Raw genomic sequence first — 15915 nt, 5'->3', positions numbered from 1 at the left:
TCCCTCGATCTCTCTCTCTCTCTCCCAGGGGTGTGCATGCGTTGAAGGGTCACTCTCTGTGTTTAACTGCCCTGGTCTGGAAACCTGGCACTGACTGCTCTCTTTGTCTGGGACTCTATAAAGCCTGAGCTCTCTCTTTTTCTCTCTGCTGCCGCTCCAGGCGCTGCTACTGTATAGGGTTGGCTCTCGCTCAGGGACTTTGAATATCACATCACTACAAATATAACATCTGTGAGTAAAATCCTAAACAAATAGCCCCACACACAGCTTTGCATTCCTTAAAGCCTTCTTTGAAATGGCAACCTGTGGACAGCGCTCTCCATCTCAGTGATAAAGACAGCTGCTCCAGCACAAAGATTGATTTTGTGCAGCACTAACTTGTTAGTAATATGACCTCCCTGCTTCTCCGTTATTCCTCCAGTTAACTAATGTTAAACACAGATCGTAGCGCCTGACAGTAATGTTCACTGAGGTGGTGTTTATGGGTCAGAGGTGTGTGAATCATTGGACCTGTGGCAGCCAACTGTGGCTTTCGAGCTGGCCCAGAGCCTTGACTATTAGTCCTATCTGTCAAGTTCCTTAAGTGGGCTTATATGAAACAATATCTGCTTTCAAATGTTTTGACCCTCATCCAGAATGTGACCCCCTCCCTGGATTTGACGTTGGACTAAAACTAATCCTGCAATATATAAGTAGAAGGTCTAACATGACTTTATGCAGGTACTATGGATCAGGATTCAGGTTCATAAGCAGTATTGTGTTTTTATGTGGAACTAAGAGGACCCAGAGGTTTATTTAACAACAGGTTGTAACGTTTATATTTTGCCATATTCTGCTGATTTCAGGCTGTAGTAACTTACAGTACAGTACATTTTTGGAAGATATGGTGCAGTTCGAGAGATACTTCAGAACTTGAGGATCAATGCGGAGTTGGCTCTGTATATCCTTCAGTGGTTCAGCTCGAGTCTATGTCTTTACATTTGACGTTGATGAAACAGGAGTCATCTGGTGTCCTCATCAATGTCTCCCAGTTGCCTCAGATTTATTGGACTCACTGCCTACAGGAAGCACAGCCAATTGTTGGTCTGATTTATTCTCTGCTACAAATGCTGGACTTCTCTTCTCCTACTCTGTGGTGCTGGCAGCTTGGAAACTATGGAGAAACTATGGATTGTTTTTTTTTAAGAGGTTTAATACCAGCTTGAGGGGTTTGGGTGGAAATTGTGGCATTGTCGCAGGCATGGCTTGGCCAGTATAAGGTCATTAGCAACATAATAATATAACTAAGCTAATGAGGTTTCCTATTCTGGTTAGTATGTAAGTAAGTGTAGCACTGTTACTACCAGTTGTTATGTGGTTAGTTTTCCCAGTCAATGCTTTTTTTTCATTGCTGCACTTCACATGCATAATTCTGTCGTACACGTGAGCCACTGAAATTTACCATAATCTATTTCTGTGTGCTTACTTAGAAGCTCCACATGAGCACTGAAGGGGAGTTGGTAGATTTATGAGTCATTGGGGGGTAAGTTTCTTGTAATTTGGTGATGTAGTTTTCTTAGTGCTGTTCATGACCAGGTATGACTGGAGTTTGACAATGCAAACATTGTAGATTCTTTAAAGATCAATGGTAATCTTTAAACTTTGGTGTCAGTTCCTCAGAATCAAAGAGCAATGGCTTCTTTGAATAGATTGAATTGACTGTTTTGAACTAATATTCAGCAATCATACAGCGGAAAATTCATAATTGAAGAGACAGAGGCACATTTCTCCACTGATTAATGGCTGTAAAAAAAAGAAAAGAAAAAGGAGTATATTAAAGTAGACCAGAATGCTGGTTAAGGTTTGATTTGTAGTGATTTTGACAGTCTTTCACAAATAAATGTTGCAAGCTGTTTTGACAAAGTTAGAAAGAACATTCAAACAATGTTATGTATGGTAACACCTAGTGGAAACTACCATACATCTGAGACTTCACATACGTTTGAAAACAAAAGGACCAAACTGAGGTTTTGATCAAAGAGTGATCACAAACAACCCCAAGTCATTCTTGACTTTGAAAACAGCTGTTAACAAAACAGTCGCACCTTAAGGTCCATTTAGTAGCTGTTTTTGGAGATCACGTCACATGCTCTTCATCAGCAGATGTTGCCCATTTGTAATAGAAATGTAGATGTTAACATTTCCATTTTTACTGAGGAACTTTTCGTCCATGTTGACTTTACAGTGGAGTTCATTTTTGACCTTTGGAACCGCAGCTGACAAAGAATCAAACCTTAAGATCCATTAAGGCCTAGCTGCTGCTGTGGATCTTTCGATCATATCACATGATCCCAAACCTTCATTTTCAGCAGTTATTCCCACCAGTTTATAGCTCTTGTTCACTTCCACTTTGTATTTTGTTTGGGACAGTGCATCATGAGCATTCAGTTTAACTAAAACAAATACTGTACATAGTACACAGACATGCAATAGATACACAGTGGCAATTTTGTGTTAACTTTAATGTTTGTATTCATTCTTAACATTTAGCCTACATTGACATTTACATGTTGAGTTGGAATTGTAGTACATTAGTGTTCATGTTTTAGTGTGAACCCATGTTTTTTTTCCCAATCTGACCTCCACAAATTCATTCAGTGTTTACTTTATTATAGTTCATTACATTGCACAAATAAGCTTAAACAGTACTTAACTGTACTGGATATATGTCCCATCAAAGGTTTGTTGTGGTGAGCGCTGTGGTTCGTAATGTTCAGCCTTTTTGTGTTTGTGTATTTGTGTAGACTGTTTTCTAACCTAAATTACTTTCTAACAAATAGTGTTTTAGAGAAGCTGTGTTTTATACAGAGCAATATCCCAGAGGGAGCTGTGTGTGCTTTCAGAGCAGGAGTGTTTCCCCCTGTTTAATAGCAAAACCAAGTATACTGCTCACAGTGACTCCACTGTATTGAAAGGGTTCCTCTCAATGCTACTGTGTGCTCACCAGGAGTTATTTCCACTCGCTCGCTGTATTGAAGGCAGGGTGGGGAAGAAACATGCCTACAGATGCCCACTCACAACTCCATGCACACCCATTCACGTGTGTGTGCAAAGAGCCGCTCAGACAGACACACACACTTACACAGAGACTCTTGGTCCTGAACAATGACATGCAACTGCCCAGGATGTCTATGTCATTTCCCGTGTTTGTAAGAAGTTATTTGGTGTTGCTGTGGAAACCAAATGTAATATTGAAAAATCCACTCTCTCTCTCTCTCTCTCTCTCTCTCTCTCTCTCTCTCTCTCTCTCTCTCTCTCTCTCTCTCTCTCTCTCTCTCTCTCTCTCTCTCTCTGGCTCCCCCCTCTCTGTAGAGAAAAGCCAGTCCATAACGGAGAGCCAGGCCTTGTCCCCGACTCTGGCTGCGGCTGCCAGACTGTCAGCTATGATACATGGCAAAGACAGAGTGTACGCTAACACCATGCTAGTGGACCAGGTGAGTCAAGCTGAAATTTGTGTTTCTTTCTTTGTTGTGTAAGCAAAAAACTATGCTATGTAAATCAACTTAAAAACAGACTTGGCTCATATGATATGATGTAAAATATTCCATTACAGGAGCTACAAATCTGCCTGTGAGAACACTTGTCATTGCCTCATTGTATCATTGTCTCACTTTTCTGTTCCAGGTGGATGACGCTGACATTAAATACCGCACTCCAGGGGAGGAGGAGATGAGCCATGCGCCCCATGTTGGCAGCCCATGCTGGGACTCTTTCTCCATGGCTCCCGCTGACTCAAGGAACTGCTCTCATAATGGGGAGAGGGGAATCCAAGGCCTCGGCCTAGAGAATCACAGGGAGCCATCCCCTCGGGTCTCTCCCTCCTCTCCCTTTGCTTCCTCCCCGTCTTTTCCTTCCTCCCCACTGGCTTCCGCCTTCCGTTTGTTCGAGGGAGCACAGAGGCGCCAGATACAGCCGTGTCTGCCAGTTTCTCCTGCTTTGAATCACAGAGGATGCAGCTTGACGGAGGCGAGTCGGGGCCTGAGGTAGGACGCTATTGCTGTTAATTGTTAAATAAAAAAATCAAAGAGTGAACTTTTTACAAGTGGTCAAGTTTTTTTTATTTAAAGTGAAAGAACAAACACTTTATGCCCATTATGGCCAACTTGATTCCTTGAAAATCAGTGCACTGATTTAGAAACTTGTATAATCTCATTGATAAGAAGCGCAAACATTCCTGTGACTAACCCATACTCAACCAAGTATCGTCTGTTTGCAAGTGTTTTTTCTTAAATTTATTTTTCAGTGATTGTAGTCAGTGAAGGTGCGGAAAGTGACAGGAAGCCTGGACACAATTGAGCTGTTTGTGTGTTGAAGTTGCTTAACATTCCTTCCAGTTTCCTCAGTACTGCAGGATCTTCTCTGTGAGCACTGAAGCCGTCAAAATGCTACGCAGATTAAAGCCTGATTGTGGCCTGGATTTGGCCATGGTGATTTTTAAGATCAAGGTCGTCAGTACAAGGTCATCATAGACAAAGGATCAGCATAGTGTCTTGTACCGTGCCTGAATTTAGGATTTATATCTGACCCCAGTTCAGTTATGGAGCAGTTGGAGGCATCATGATCATATCAGAGTGGGTTGATTTAAGACTGCTTTATGAACAAATATGAATGTGTTGCTGACAGGAATCTCATCATGTTTATGTCCACAACTGTAGCGTGTGATGCCAAGACATTTAACAGTCTTTTTGGTTGTTCCTAGCTTAATGTAATCACATACGTAGCAACAGTAGCACCTCTGAATTTTGTGTTTGCATCTGTGTGTGTGTGTGTGGGTGTAAATAGTCCTAGTCTGGAGTGTGACAGTGGAGAAGATGACATACTGGGACATTCCTACCCCTGCTCATCTTTGAAGAAGCAGTCCATCCTGCGATCCAGCTCAGGAGAGGAGAGGGACTCTTTCGACACATCACCAGACTTTAACCACACGCACTTTGACCGCGCGCACAAATCCACCAAGGTGCACTCTCATTAGACATGTTGTATGAAATAGCTAGCGACAATGTTTTCCTCCATGCAGGTGACAGGAGATAGAATGCCTGCAAAACCTCCCCTCCTGGTTCCTCTCACTTCTTTATTCTAAACAATAAATTAAAACACTCTTTATAACCATCTTGCCCTCTAGACAAGATATTTAAAGGTTTTTGATTATTCGTACTGACTACCTACTTCTTTAAATTCATAAAATAGCTTGTGAGGCAATCAACAGTTTGACTATGAACTTCAGCTGACAGATGGGCAGTTTACCTGTGTCTGTTCTCACTGTGGCATGATGTGCTGAATGGATCTGAGGTATCGTTCTTTGATTCAATTATCAATTAATTATAAATCAATTGCAGCAGGATTTATAGGAAAAGGCTTTACAAGCACAATAAAATATTAAGATATCATACAGTAAAATAACAGCCAGCCTCACAGACAGTCCTCGGCTAACATGCTCAGACTATCAACAGCTCAATAATGTGAATGAAAGGTCATATACATGGAGAACTTCTGCTTTCTGCTCTGCCTGATCTGTTCCTTCTGATCTACTCTCTTGCCCAGAACCCAGAGGATGCCGAGGTTCGCCTGCGCTCCTATTCCTACTCCTCCCCAAAGTTGAAGCCATCACGGCCGCTGCTAAACCGAGAAGCAACCATCACTGACCTGGCAGAAGGTGAGTGAACTTTCACCCCCTGGCCGCGTGACCACTCTGCTCCCAGGAGCCAGCTGAATGGACACATGTGCCACGTGTCACAGGGGGAAGACCAGACAGGTGTCACAAATCAGCTGAGCCTCTATAAAGTGTGTTTATTGTCAGTTCTGCTTTGATACAGCTTCACTACTCATGTGTGTAAGTACATACAGTATGAGTGCGCAGAGTTAAGGCCATGCTTTGTCCCGTGTAGATGGTGCGTTCAACAGCAGCAGTCGTTCACTACTTCAAGCTTTATCTCTCTCTAAATCCCTCTCTCTTCTCAACCAAGTTAGTAAGTACAAGAACAGCATCAAGCAGCAATTTGGCTGCCCGGTGAAAACATTTCAGTGTGTATTCTTGCTTTTTCTGGTGAACCATTTAATAAACTGGTGATTATCAAGAGCTGCACAATTAAAAGGCATACCTGCTATATTTAAATTTTTCATGAGCCAATGTTATTTAAAAGTTAATATTTTACAAAAAAGGACTGTAGTACAGTGATTGAAACAGTCTGGATTGAACCAAACCACTTTGCTACATGTTTTGCTGTAAAATTATTTCCCTGGATATTTTGATTATGCAGTTTTGCAAAACAATGTTGTTTCTCATTGTGGCCCAAATTGTGCAGCCCCTATATCTGTGGTAAGATTCTGTTTTTGGTGGTAAGTGGGGCACTCATAATGTGCAATGCACAAACCACCGTCTCAGAGAAGAACACATATTCATTATTATTCTGAATTGCTGGGAGAGCAAGAACAGACTTTCTCCAAAGCTTGACATCAAGACTTTTTTCCATCGTAATAAAACAATAGTCATCCAAACTCCACTCATTTATATAATGACTGACAAGTAGAGGTCTGAATCTTTTAAGACTATGCGTTTTTAATATCCTGAGGCTTTGGAAAAATTCTTTCGACCTAATGCTTATAGATCATCTGAAGGAGGGGCTGTTTCTACTCTGAGGGCTCTGTTGCTTTCCATCTGGGTACATATTTTGTTTCCCTCTTGGTTTTGGTTTTCTGTCTTTGGTGTCATCTGGTTTTCAAGGCAAACTCTATTACTTTGTTCTTTGTTTGGGTGTCTTGTATTTGCTGAATTCTGATTGGGGGTTGTGGTTTTTAATGACCTCAATAACGTCTTCAATTTTAGTGACATGCATTTCTGGCTTACTCGTTTGTCTGTCCTTGTTTCTCTACCTTACAGAGCAGAGAGTATTCAGCCTGACTGAGACTCCCAGAGAAAAGAGGTAAAACCAGTGTGTCATTTCATGAGCTCAGGAGCAAAACACTTAACTGTGCTCAGCATCTATTGCTCACATGTTCCTCCCTTTTTAGGTGTCAGTGTTGACCAGCGGTTAGAGATTGGCTTAGAAGGGCCTGCATACATGTATTTGTGCATTTGCATATGTACCTTCAGTATTAAAACTGTGGCTGGGGTCTGACTGGGCAGGATGTGACATACTTCCTGTTTCAAGGCCAGAATATGCTCTGATTGCAACCTCAAAATAAACCTAAGTAAACAGCAAAACTCATGGGCTTTCATGGACTCCAGACCACAGGAACATCTAGATAATTCCTAGACCTCATCAATAATACAGATTTTTTTTTGTATGTACATATTGTAGAATGCATTTTCAATATAGATTTTAACACTCACATACTCAATTAACATTTGCTTTACAATCCCACCATGTGACACATTTTGCTTAAGTGTATTTCATCTCACTGCCTCATAAATGTATCATGCGCTAATACATTTTGTTTGCTAATAACCATGCATTGCTAACAGAGGAAACATTTTAGCACATCACATTAGGCAATTATATTAGCATTGTAGATTATTAGATTTCTGTATTAGACTAGATTGTATTAATACTACAATATTCACCAACCTGATCAGACTCACCAACCATTTTTGTGTCTTGCAATATCAGTATCCATCCAATGTTAACAAATTGTGGATGTTGCCTCGGCCTTATGCATTGGTAAATATGTTATATGTTTTACTAAAACAGTATGTAGCACAAAACTCCATTTGACTATCCACATTAAAACCTGAAGTCATCTTTCTTTTCCATAATCACTTTATTAAGCCCAGAAATGATATGTGTGGACTCCAATCTTAGATGCCACACACATTATTAACATTTTGAGTCTCCTGATGATCCAAAACATGACAACCTAGCCTGAGGTGTGTTATATCCATGCAGGATTTTGGGTTTCCGTAAGCGGGCCCAGTCAGCAGAGGAGGAGAGCAGCGCATCACTCCAACATCTCACCCTCACAGAGTTCCTCAAAGAGTATGTTTTCACCAAAATGGCCTCATAGCCATGCATGTATGGCTTAACTCATTCTAACCCCACCATAAAACCATTCCCCAACTGATCCATTAACCACATTGACTCTTTGAAGCTGTACTTTTTATGTCAGGTCACAGTGTAGGTTTGATGTGATATTGCATGCTTCATAGGTGGAATAGATTCTGTGACTGTTGCCTTTCACATAGACTATCTAAACTTAACTCACATAAGTTGCTGTCAATAGTTGACACATTATTAATTGCATCTTGCCAAAGTCATACTATAAATAGCATCCACTAGAGTCCATAGTGAATTCCAAGCATGCCAGGCATGTTGTTAAGAGTAATAGTCTGTAGACCAGGGGTCCTGGAAGACTGTGAGGACATTCTTTCATTCCAGCATGACACCAATGTACCTGATTATTAAACGGTTCTTAGTATATTGAAAGACTAAAATAATAATTGGTTTTATGAAGAGTGTGCATGTTGGGCTTGAAAGCTGCAGTCTTCCACAGGCCAAAATGATGGGAGAAGTTGTGAATGACTGCTGACTGAAATTTTCACACTTAAACAGGATTGAGGATGAGGAGTGGGATAAATACATAGTCCCATCTAAGGTTGAGTCAGAGAAGTACAAAGTCAGCCGGACCTTCAGCTTCCTCAAGAGCAGGATGTCCAGCACTCGCAACAAGACCAAGGTAAGTCTACACAGTGGACTACACCACAGTGGAAAATATGATGCCTGCTGGCTAAGATTTCACCTACATGTGTTTAAAACATGACTGAGAAATCCCCATTGTTGAATGTATATACAGTACTGTGCAAAAGTTTAAGGGTAGGTGTGGAAAAATGCTGTAAAGTCTATTTCAAAAATAGACATGTTAATAGATTATATTTATCAATTAACCAAATACAAAGTGAGTAAACGGAAAAAACAATATTTGGTGTGACCACCCTTTGCCTTCAAAGCAGCATCACTTCTTCTAGGTGCACATGCACAAAGATTTTGTAGGCATATCATCAGGTGTATGATTAAACAATTATACCAAACAGGTGCTAATGATCACCAATTCAGTATGTAGGTTGAAACACAGTCATTAACTGAAACAGAATCAGCTGTGTAGGAGGATTACAACTGGGTGAGAACAGCCAAACTCAGCCAACAAGGTGAGGTTTACTGTCAAAAGTCATCCACCATGGTAAGACTGAGCACAGAAACAAGACACAAGGTAGTTACACTGCGTCAGCAAGGTCTCTCCCAGGCAGAAATTTCAGAGCGGACAGGGGATTCCAGATGTGCTGTCTAAACTCTTTTGAAGAAGAGAGAATCAGAAACTGGGAACGTTGAGGACCGTAGATGGAGTGGTCGGCCAAGGAAACTATTTTGTTCGCCGAAAGGCTGGAGAGTGGTACTAGAAAGAGTGTCTGCAGGCAACAGTGAAGCACGGTGGAGGTTTCTTGCAAGTTTGGGGCTGCATTTCTGCAAACAGAGTTGGGGATTTGGTCAGAATAAATGGCCCCATCAGTGATGAGAAGTTCAGGCAGATACTTGTTCATCATGCAGTACCATCAGGGAGCCATTTGATTGGCCCCAAATTTGTTCTGCTGTATGACTGTATAAACATTATGCAGTATAACTACCATCAAACATACAGAGAAAGTAATTAAGAACTATCTTCACTGTAAAGAAGAACAAGGAGTCCTAGAAGTGATTTTATGGCCCCCACAGAATCCTGATCTCGACATCATCAGGCTGTCTAAATCCACAGAAGGACTGTGGGTAGTTGTCCAAGATGTTTGGGGCAACCTGCTTGCAGAGTTCCTTCGAGAACTATGTGCATGTGTACCTAGAAGAACTGATGCTGTTTTAAAGGCAAAGGGTGGTCACACCAAATTTTCATTTGATTTAGAGTTTTCTTCTGTCACTTACTTTGCATTTTGTTAATTTATAAACATAATATATTAACATGTCTATTTTTGAAGGCATTCATACTTTATAGCACTTTTCCATACCTGCCTAAAACTGATTAAAATACTGTATATAAAAACAAGGTCAGAGGCCTCCTAATGTAGTGCAGTAAAAGGATTACCACCTCTCAGACAGGCCAGGTCAGAATTCTTGTGCTGGGGAGCCATTGTCTGTGCACAGTGCCTTTATTTGGTGAGGGAGAAAATTCCCTCTTCTCAGGTCTTAGCAACAGGACACAGTGAACGTATCCTCTTACATAACGGGTAGACCCCCTTCACACAGCGTGAGGAACCAAAACACATTCCATAGTATACTCTCAAATCTTATAAACACGTTTGCATGTGTTCAAGAACATGTTTCCATGTATATACAGAGACACGATGCACATGAACAGAAAAAACAAACATGCACTCTTAGACTTCCTTGTAAAGTTTGCTAAGAAAATAAACATTGCACTGTCACACACATACACAGAAGAATCCCCCTAATGTCCCCCTAAGGATAAAGCACCACAACAGCAGCCAGTCTCCATGGACCTTAACAAAGTAAACAGTAACGCTTGCTCAGAGGCCTCTTTATCTCAACTAACTCCACTTTCGCAGGTGTGTTTCAGCAAGAACATGACCGCTATATGCCTCTTTCTGTTTGTGGCTCAGAGTCATGTTTTTTCTACTTTGGTGGTTTACATGATATTGTGGCCTTAACTTCAGTAAATGTCAGCAGAATGAGTACATTTAAAATATTTATGACTTGCATTTCAGGTGAGGGGGAAAGAGGTGAAAGAGGGAAAGGAGAAGTCAGGAGCCACTAATGGACACCAGTTTGTTCCTGTGTCTCCATCTGGTCCCGCTCTCTGTGTGGCCTGTGATAAGTCTGTTTCTGGGAAGGAGCTGTTGCAGTGCTCCAGTAAGTACTAAACTGTCAGTACTGTTGTTGCTTTATGTCGGCGGTGGCTGAACTGTTTGGGTTAGTGTAAATCTCTTTGCACGTGCTGCATTGATGGTTTTGTTTACCAGAAGACATGAAGTCAGTTTTCTTCCTCCTACAAAGACAACATTGATCGTGAGGAGCAGGGCAGTTTGACAGCCATCTGGACACTGAATCCAGAGATGTGGTAATTTTGTTTATTGTCATTTTGCTGATGAAGTTAACTGGGATTTCATCTGCCTTTGTAGACTGTTTCCTGAACGTCCATAAAAACTGCAGAGAGTCTGTTGCAGCCTGTGGAAAGGTAACCACCAACACACCTCATTTGATCTCAAAACCAACACGGAAGAATAATGAATGATTTCAAAATAACAATTTCACTCTAAATTTAGACTTTATCAACATTAAAAAACAGCTGTTGGTGACGGACAATGCATATTTGGGACTACTTTTTCTTTGATGATGTTTTTACCTTATTGTCATAACAACCCAGGTACAAATAATGTGATGTCATTTATTGTCAACAATTATACTTGGGCTTCTTTTTCAATCTTGCATGACTTCATGAGTCTTTTTCACCAATAAAGGTAAACACTACCACATTTGCACACATAGGTCAGTTTATTTGTCAAAGTTAACATTACTCAGCTAGTGACTACAGGTGAATAATGTCTTCTTTGGCTCTGGAGGAGATTTACGAAGTCTGAGGAAATAACTTTTATGATGTCATCTCGGTTAACTCAGCTTGAGCTTGGATACTACAAATTTGCACCAAAAAGGGTCTAACAAAAAGATACAATAGATGGCATTATAGAAAATGCAGGATCTAGCATTATTGGAGCTCGACCTATACTGACCCATGGGCACCGCAGGAGGTGCAACAGGCAGTGCATTCAAATTTGAACATGTTTGTTAAAAATGCCTTTTGAAAATCCTCTAAATATTTGGAAGCGCAATACTCCATCTCTGGAATACACTTGCTCAAAAGACTCATAGACGTATATTGTATTGTGAATTAAAGGTGCCCTGTGGAGTGTTCTTGTACAAGTTATGTTTACATTCAGAGATTCTCACTAAAACGCGTTTTGTCTGTCTTTGAGATCTAACAAATATGTTTAGTTCATTTCCTTTATCATAAAACATTTGATTAGCCATATTTTAAATCATGCTTTGTTTACAGATATGTTTACAAGCGTGCAGTCTTCTTTTTTACTGCGTTTGTTGGTATATTTCTAAGTTTCTTGGCACGTTACCGCCACTAATTGTCAAGCAGCAGAATAGTGTCGAAGAATAATACAAGCCACACAGGCATGCATTATTGTGCGCATACATGATCCAAACAGAACAGGTGCCCACTCCAAGAAACATTGCTCCATAGCGCTACTAGTGGTCAAAAATTCCACAGGTTGCCTTTAAGTATACAAATTACACTTTTTGAACTGAATAAAAAAAGTATGTGCACTGAAACCTTCGGGAGTAAAAGGCCAATACTTCAATACACATGTTCAACAAACATAAACATGTAGAAAGCGAAATTTTAATCTGTTCTGTTCACAGTCCCTCGCTGTGTTTTACACAAGCACAGCATGCTAGCCCAGCTAATAGCTAATTGTTACAAACAAGGTAAAACAAAAGCTGTCTGTCTGTAATCCAACTGTGTTGCTTAGTTTGCCGTGTACCTTAAAATTAGGACATTCTTGTAAACAAACCAGACAAACCAGCCGCTCTTCTCTCTTCCAGGTAACATTACCTGTATGTAGTGAATAACAGCAGCAGGAGGAGGACAGGAGGAAGGACTGATGCTGACTTCTGAGTTTTTTTATTCTTTCTAAACTTAACTCAGTATTTTGATGCAGGAATATAATTTATTTTATTTAGATTTGTTTCCATTGAGATATTTTTGAGTTTATATAGTGACTTGACTGCTGGTTGCTGGTCTAGAAACTACATTTAGTTATATTTAAAGAGGTCAGTTATGATTTTTGGCTTTTTCCTTTATTGAGTTATTTTGAGTTACTTTTTTGAGCATGTAATAGGTTTGCAAAGTGAAAATGCCCAAAGTCCACACCAAAGGGAGTTCCCATCTCCCACAGCAAACACTGCTCTGAACTGCTTTTGAACAACTTGTTTGTAGTCAATCTTTTTATTCCGCTTTCTTGTGAAGTCACAAGAAAGAACGCGTCATAATGCTCGCCAAGTGTCTAGTCCAACACGCCCTCAAAAACACCAGTAGAAAAACACACAGTTACAAGACATCCGCCTGCTGCCTCTCCTCTCCCTTCCAAACACTAGCTACCCTCCAGGCAGTCAATGGACATAAAGTTGTTACTGTGATGTAGAGACAGAGCTTAGTTAAAACTTTATGGATGAAAGATAAAATGTTTAATAACTCACCACTCTGAAACTGTTGCTCCAGTACATGTTGCTAATTTGGTAAACAGCTGAACCGAAGCCCTGTTTACCAGCTTTTCAGGATCCGCCCTACTCTGCTTCTGATTGGCTAGTAGTCCTTAACTAGAAACTGCGCATGTGCGACTCCCAACAAAGATCTTGTAGAAGTGAGATGCATCACTCCACAGCTAATACACACAGGGTAAAAACAGGAGCTGCAGCAATGTGCAGTGTGACAAAAAATATGTTGTTTTTTGAAAATGAAGCCATGTAAACCTGTTCTGATTCTGGTGGTAAAGTGATGAACCTGAAAATGAGCATACACTTTAAAATATTTAATTCTAATCCTGTTCTGAAGTTAAAGACAACCAGGCATCTAATATGCACACATCAGTATTGTACGTGTGTTTATCACAAATCATGTTGTCATCGCAGTATTGAACAATGTTATCGCACATTGCAGGTTTCCATCATGTTGTGCAGGCCTATTCTGAATCCAGTAAGTTCATATATGATCTCTCTGGGTTGTCAAAACCTTTCTCGAAAAGTGGTAGAAATCTGTAATTGTCAACCGACCATGGGTCTTGGGTGGCAGCAACATCCCCATTTCAAATCCAGCTTTTGTTGCCCTCTGTTTCTCCATGTGTTTCCTGTCACACTCTGCTGTGCTGTCTGATAAAGGCAAAATGCCAAAAAAAGGAATAAATCTGTCACTGAAATAGAGGCAGCTTGAGAGGAAGTGGGAACAATGAGAAGAGTAAATTCCAACACTTACTGACAAAGGAACTCCTGGAATGTGTTGAACATGACAAACTGATGACGTTTAACAAGAGCATCTGGGTGGGTGCGCGGCTCTCTTTACTTTTTTGAGGGATAAATTGACTCCAGTATTGACTCCAGTATTTGCTGTCAAAACAACTTGATATTTAAAGCACAAACAATATGATTTTCAGCTGTTGATGTTAATATAATTTTCTTTTTCCCCAGAAGCAGGAGAGGAATGCAGTGCTGACGAAAAGCAAGACCTTGTCTCTCCCACAGAGTGAGTCAGAAATTACAGCATGCGCCCCCCTGCCATGGTATCCTCCCTTGTTCATAGATTAATCCAGTTTTTTACCTGTCCTCCCTTGCTTCTCCTGTAGTATATTAAGAAAGCCTTTGCCCCTCCGCCCCCCCCCAAACACACACACACACACACACACATACGCACACTCGTTACACACACATACCACTCTCCCCTCTTCCCTGTTGTTCTTTCCCTGGTAAAGTTAAAATTTAATCTGTCGCAGTGGGGGATCTTGCCTGGATTGTGTTTAAGTGTGTGTTTGTGCATGAGAGCAGAGGTTAAGTGTTTCTTTTGCATTGGCAGGATCATTTTATTTCTTAATGTGATTGTGCTCTGTGTCTTCACTGACAAAGGTGTCAAGGTCAAAACAAAATCTGCTTCAATTACTACAACATATTGTCACAACTGCAGGCTGCATGCTCAGTTGAACAATGAAAGATAACTAATGCACACTCCCTCACAGCTTTATAATCCAGTTAGTATTACATACAGTGGCTACATAGATATATACAAAGCATCTGAACAGAAAGCAGACATTTGAAGTGTCTATTTGTAGAATGGAAAAGCCTCCAAGGTGTGAATGATGCCTCATCCTGCTCAATGTCCCGATCTGTTTTTCAGACTCTGCGAAAGACAACTCTCCAGCCTCCATTTTCTCCTCTTCCTCTTCACTTCCCACAATGACCAAAAGCCTCTCCATCTCTATAGACAGCAGGTAGGGTGGCAGTGTTACCACTATACTGTACTGTATATTAACTAATATATCAGAATGATGTTGATATTGTTATATGACTTATATTTTTACCATAGAATGGGTGGGGTAGGCCAACTTGCATTAACTGATTTAATAATTCTGGATCTCAGTGAACTTTTGCATCTGTAAATTCAGAGGGAAACTGCACATTGCCACAAAATATCAGCCAAATGCAACTTCTGTCACCAAATACTGGAATCAGTTATAAAATGGCAAATAAAACCTTAGCTGTCGATCACACGCCCCCATGCAAACACTCACTTAGTCAAAGCAGAATTAACTTACTTTGTTTCTGTACAGACGGCTGAGTGATGCAGCAGGGGTGGACAGTGAGTGCAGTGCAACAGCTTGCACCAACAGCTCATTGTCTGATGAGGGAACACCGGTCACAGCGACTCCCCCGTCATCTGAGCCGCCAATCTGCACACAGGGTGAGAAAGACGAGCTTGCATCATAACTTGCCACACCTATACACACACATAATATTGAAAATAACTGGAGAGTGGATTGTGGTTTGGAAGAAAGACATTGTTCATTATATATGTTCCTGCAGATGGTGTTGACGCTTCTCTGCTGAGCGACCTGTCAGCTGACCTGCTGGGACTTGAGGTGGAGTCATGGAGTCTGGCGGTCAGTCCGGAGTTTTGCAGGCAGCTTGACAGGCGAACTATTAAACGACAGGATGTTATTTATGGTGGGACAATTCTTCTTAATACACTAATTTATATAAGCATTATGCATTATGGAAACTGTATCTGTATTTGTAAAGCAGGTTTACTGGTTGAGTCAAACTTCAG

The 15915-nt window shown here is 40.8% G+C and overlaps 1 protein-coding gene across 7 annotated transcripts in view; it reads left to right on the top strand.

Moving 5' to 3' along the window:
• Positions 1 to 15915, top strand: part of LOC119891489 (rho guanine nucleotide exchange factor 28-like) — a 41342-nt gene that overhangs the window by 17352 nt on the left and 8075 nt on the right. For 2 of the 7 annotated variants that reach the window (XM_038703175.1, XM_038703181.1), the window contains 15 exons: positions 3352 to 3473; positions 3664 to 4022; positions 4822 to 4996; positions 5581 to 5692; positions 5925 to 6005; positions 6917 to 6959; positions 7923 to 8012; positions 8586 to 8709; positions 10742 to 10886; positions 11156 to 11211; positions 13762 to 13797; positions 14286 to 14340; positions 14986 to 15079; positions 15419 to 15549; positions 15672 to 15812. In XM_038703175.1, coding sequence (XP_038559103.1) covers positions 3352 to 3473; positions 3664 to 4022; positions 4822 to 4996; positions 5581 to 5692; positions 5925 to 6005; positions 6917 to 6959; positions 7923 to 8012; positions 8586 to 8709; positions 10742 to 10886; positions 11156 to 11211; positions 13762 to 13797; positions 14286 to 14340; positions 14986 to 15079; positions 15419 to 15549; positions 15672 to 15812 — 1764 coding nt within the window. The remainder of the gene's footprint in view (positions 1 to 3351; positions 3474 to 3663; positions 4023 to 4821; positions 4997 to 5580; positions 5693 to 5924; positions 6006 to 6916; positions 6960 to 7922; positions 8013 to 8585; positions 8710 to 10741; positions 10887 to 11155; positions 11212 to 13761; positions 13798 to 14285; positions 14341 to 14985; positions 15080 to 15418; positions 15550 to 15671; positions 15813 to 15915) is intronic. The other 5 variants (XM_038703177.1, XM_038703176.1, XM_038703182.1 and 2 more) reach the window with 5 other exon arrangements.

This window comes from Micropterus salmoides, unplaced genomic scaffold, assembly GCF_014851395.1.
Source record: "Micropterus salmoides isolate LMB-PRFRI ecotype aquatic unplaced genomic scaffold, ASM1485139v1 Ms_hic_scaffold_7, whole genome shotgun sequence".
NCBI classification, from domain to species: domain Eukaryota; kingdom Metazoa; phylum Chordata; class Actinopteri; order Centrarchiformes; family Centrarchidae; genus Micropterus; species Micropterus salmoides.
Note: the sequence above shows the minus strand (reverse complement) of the source record. Positions and strands in the feature narration are given on the sequence as shown.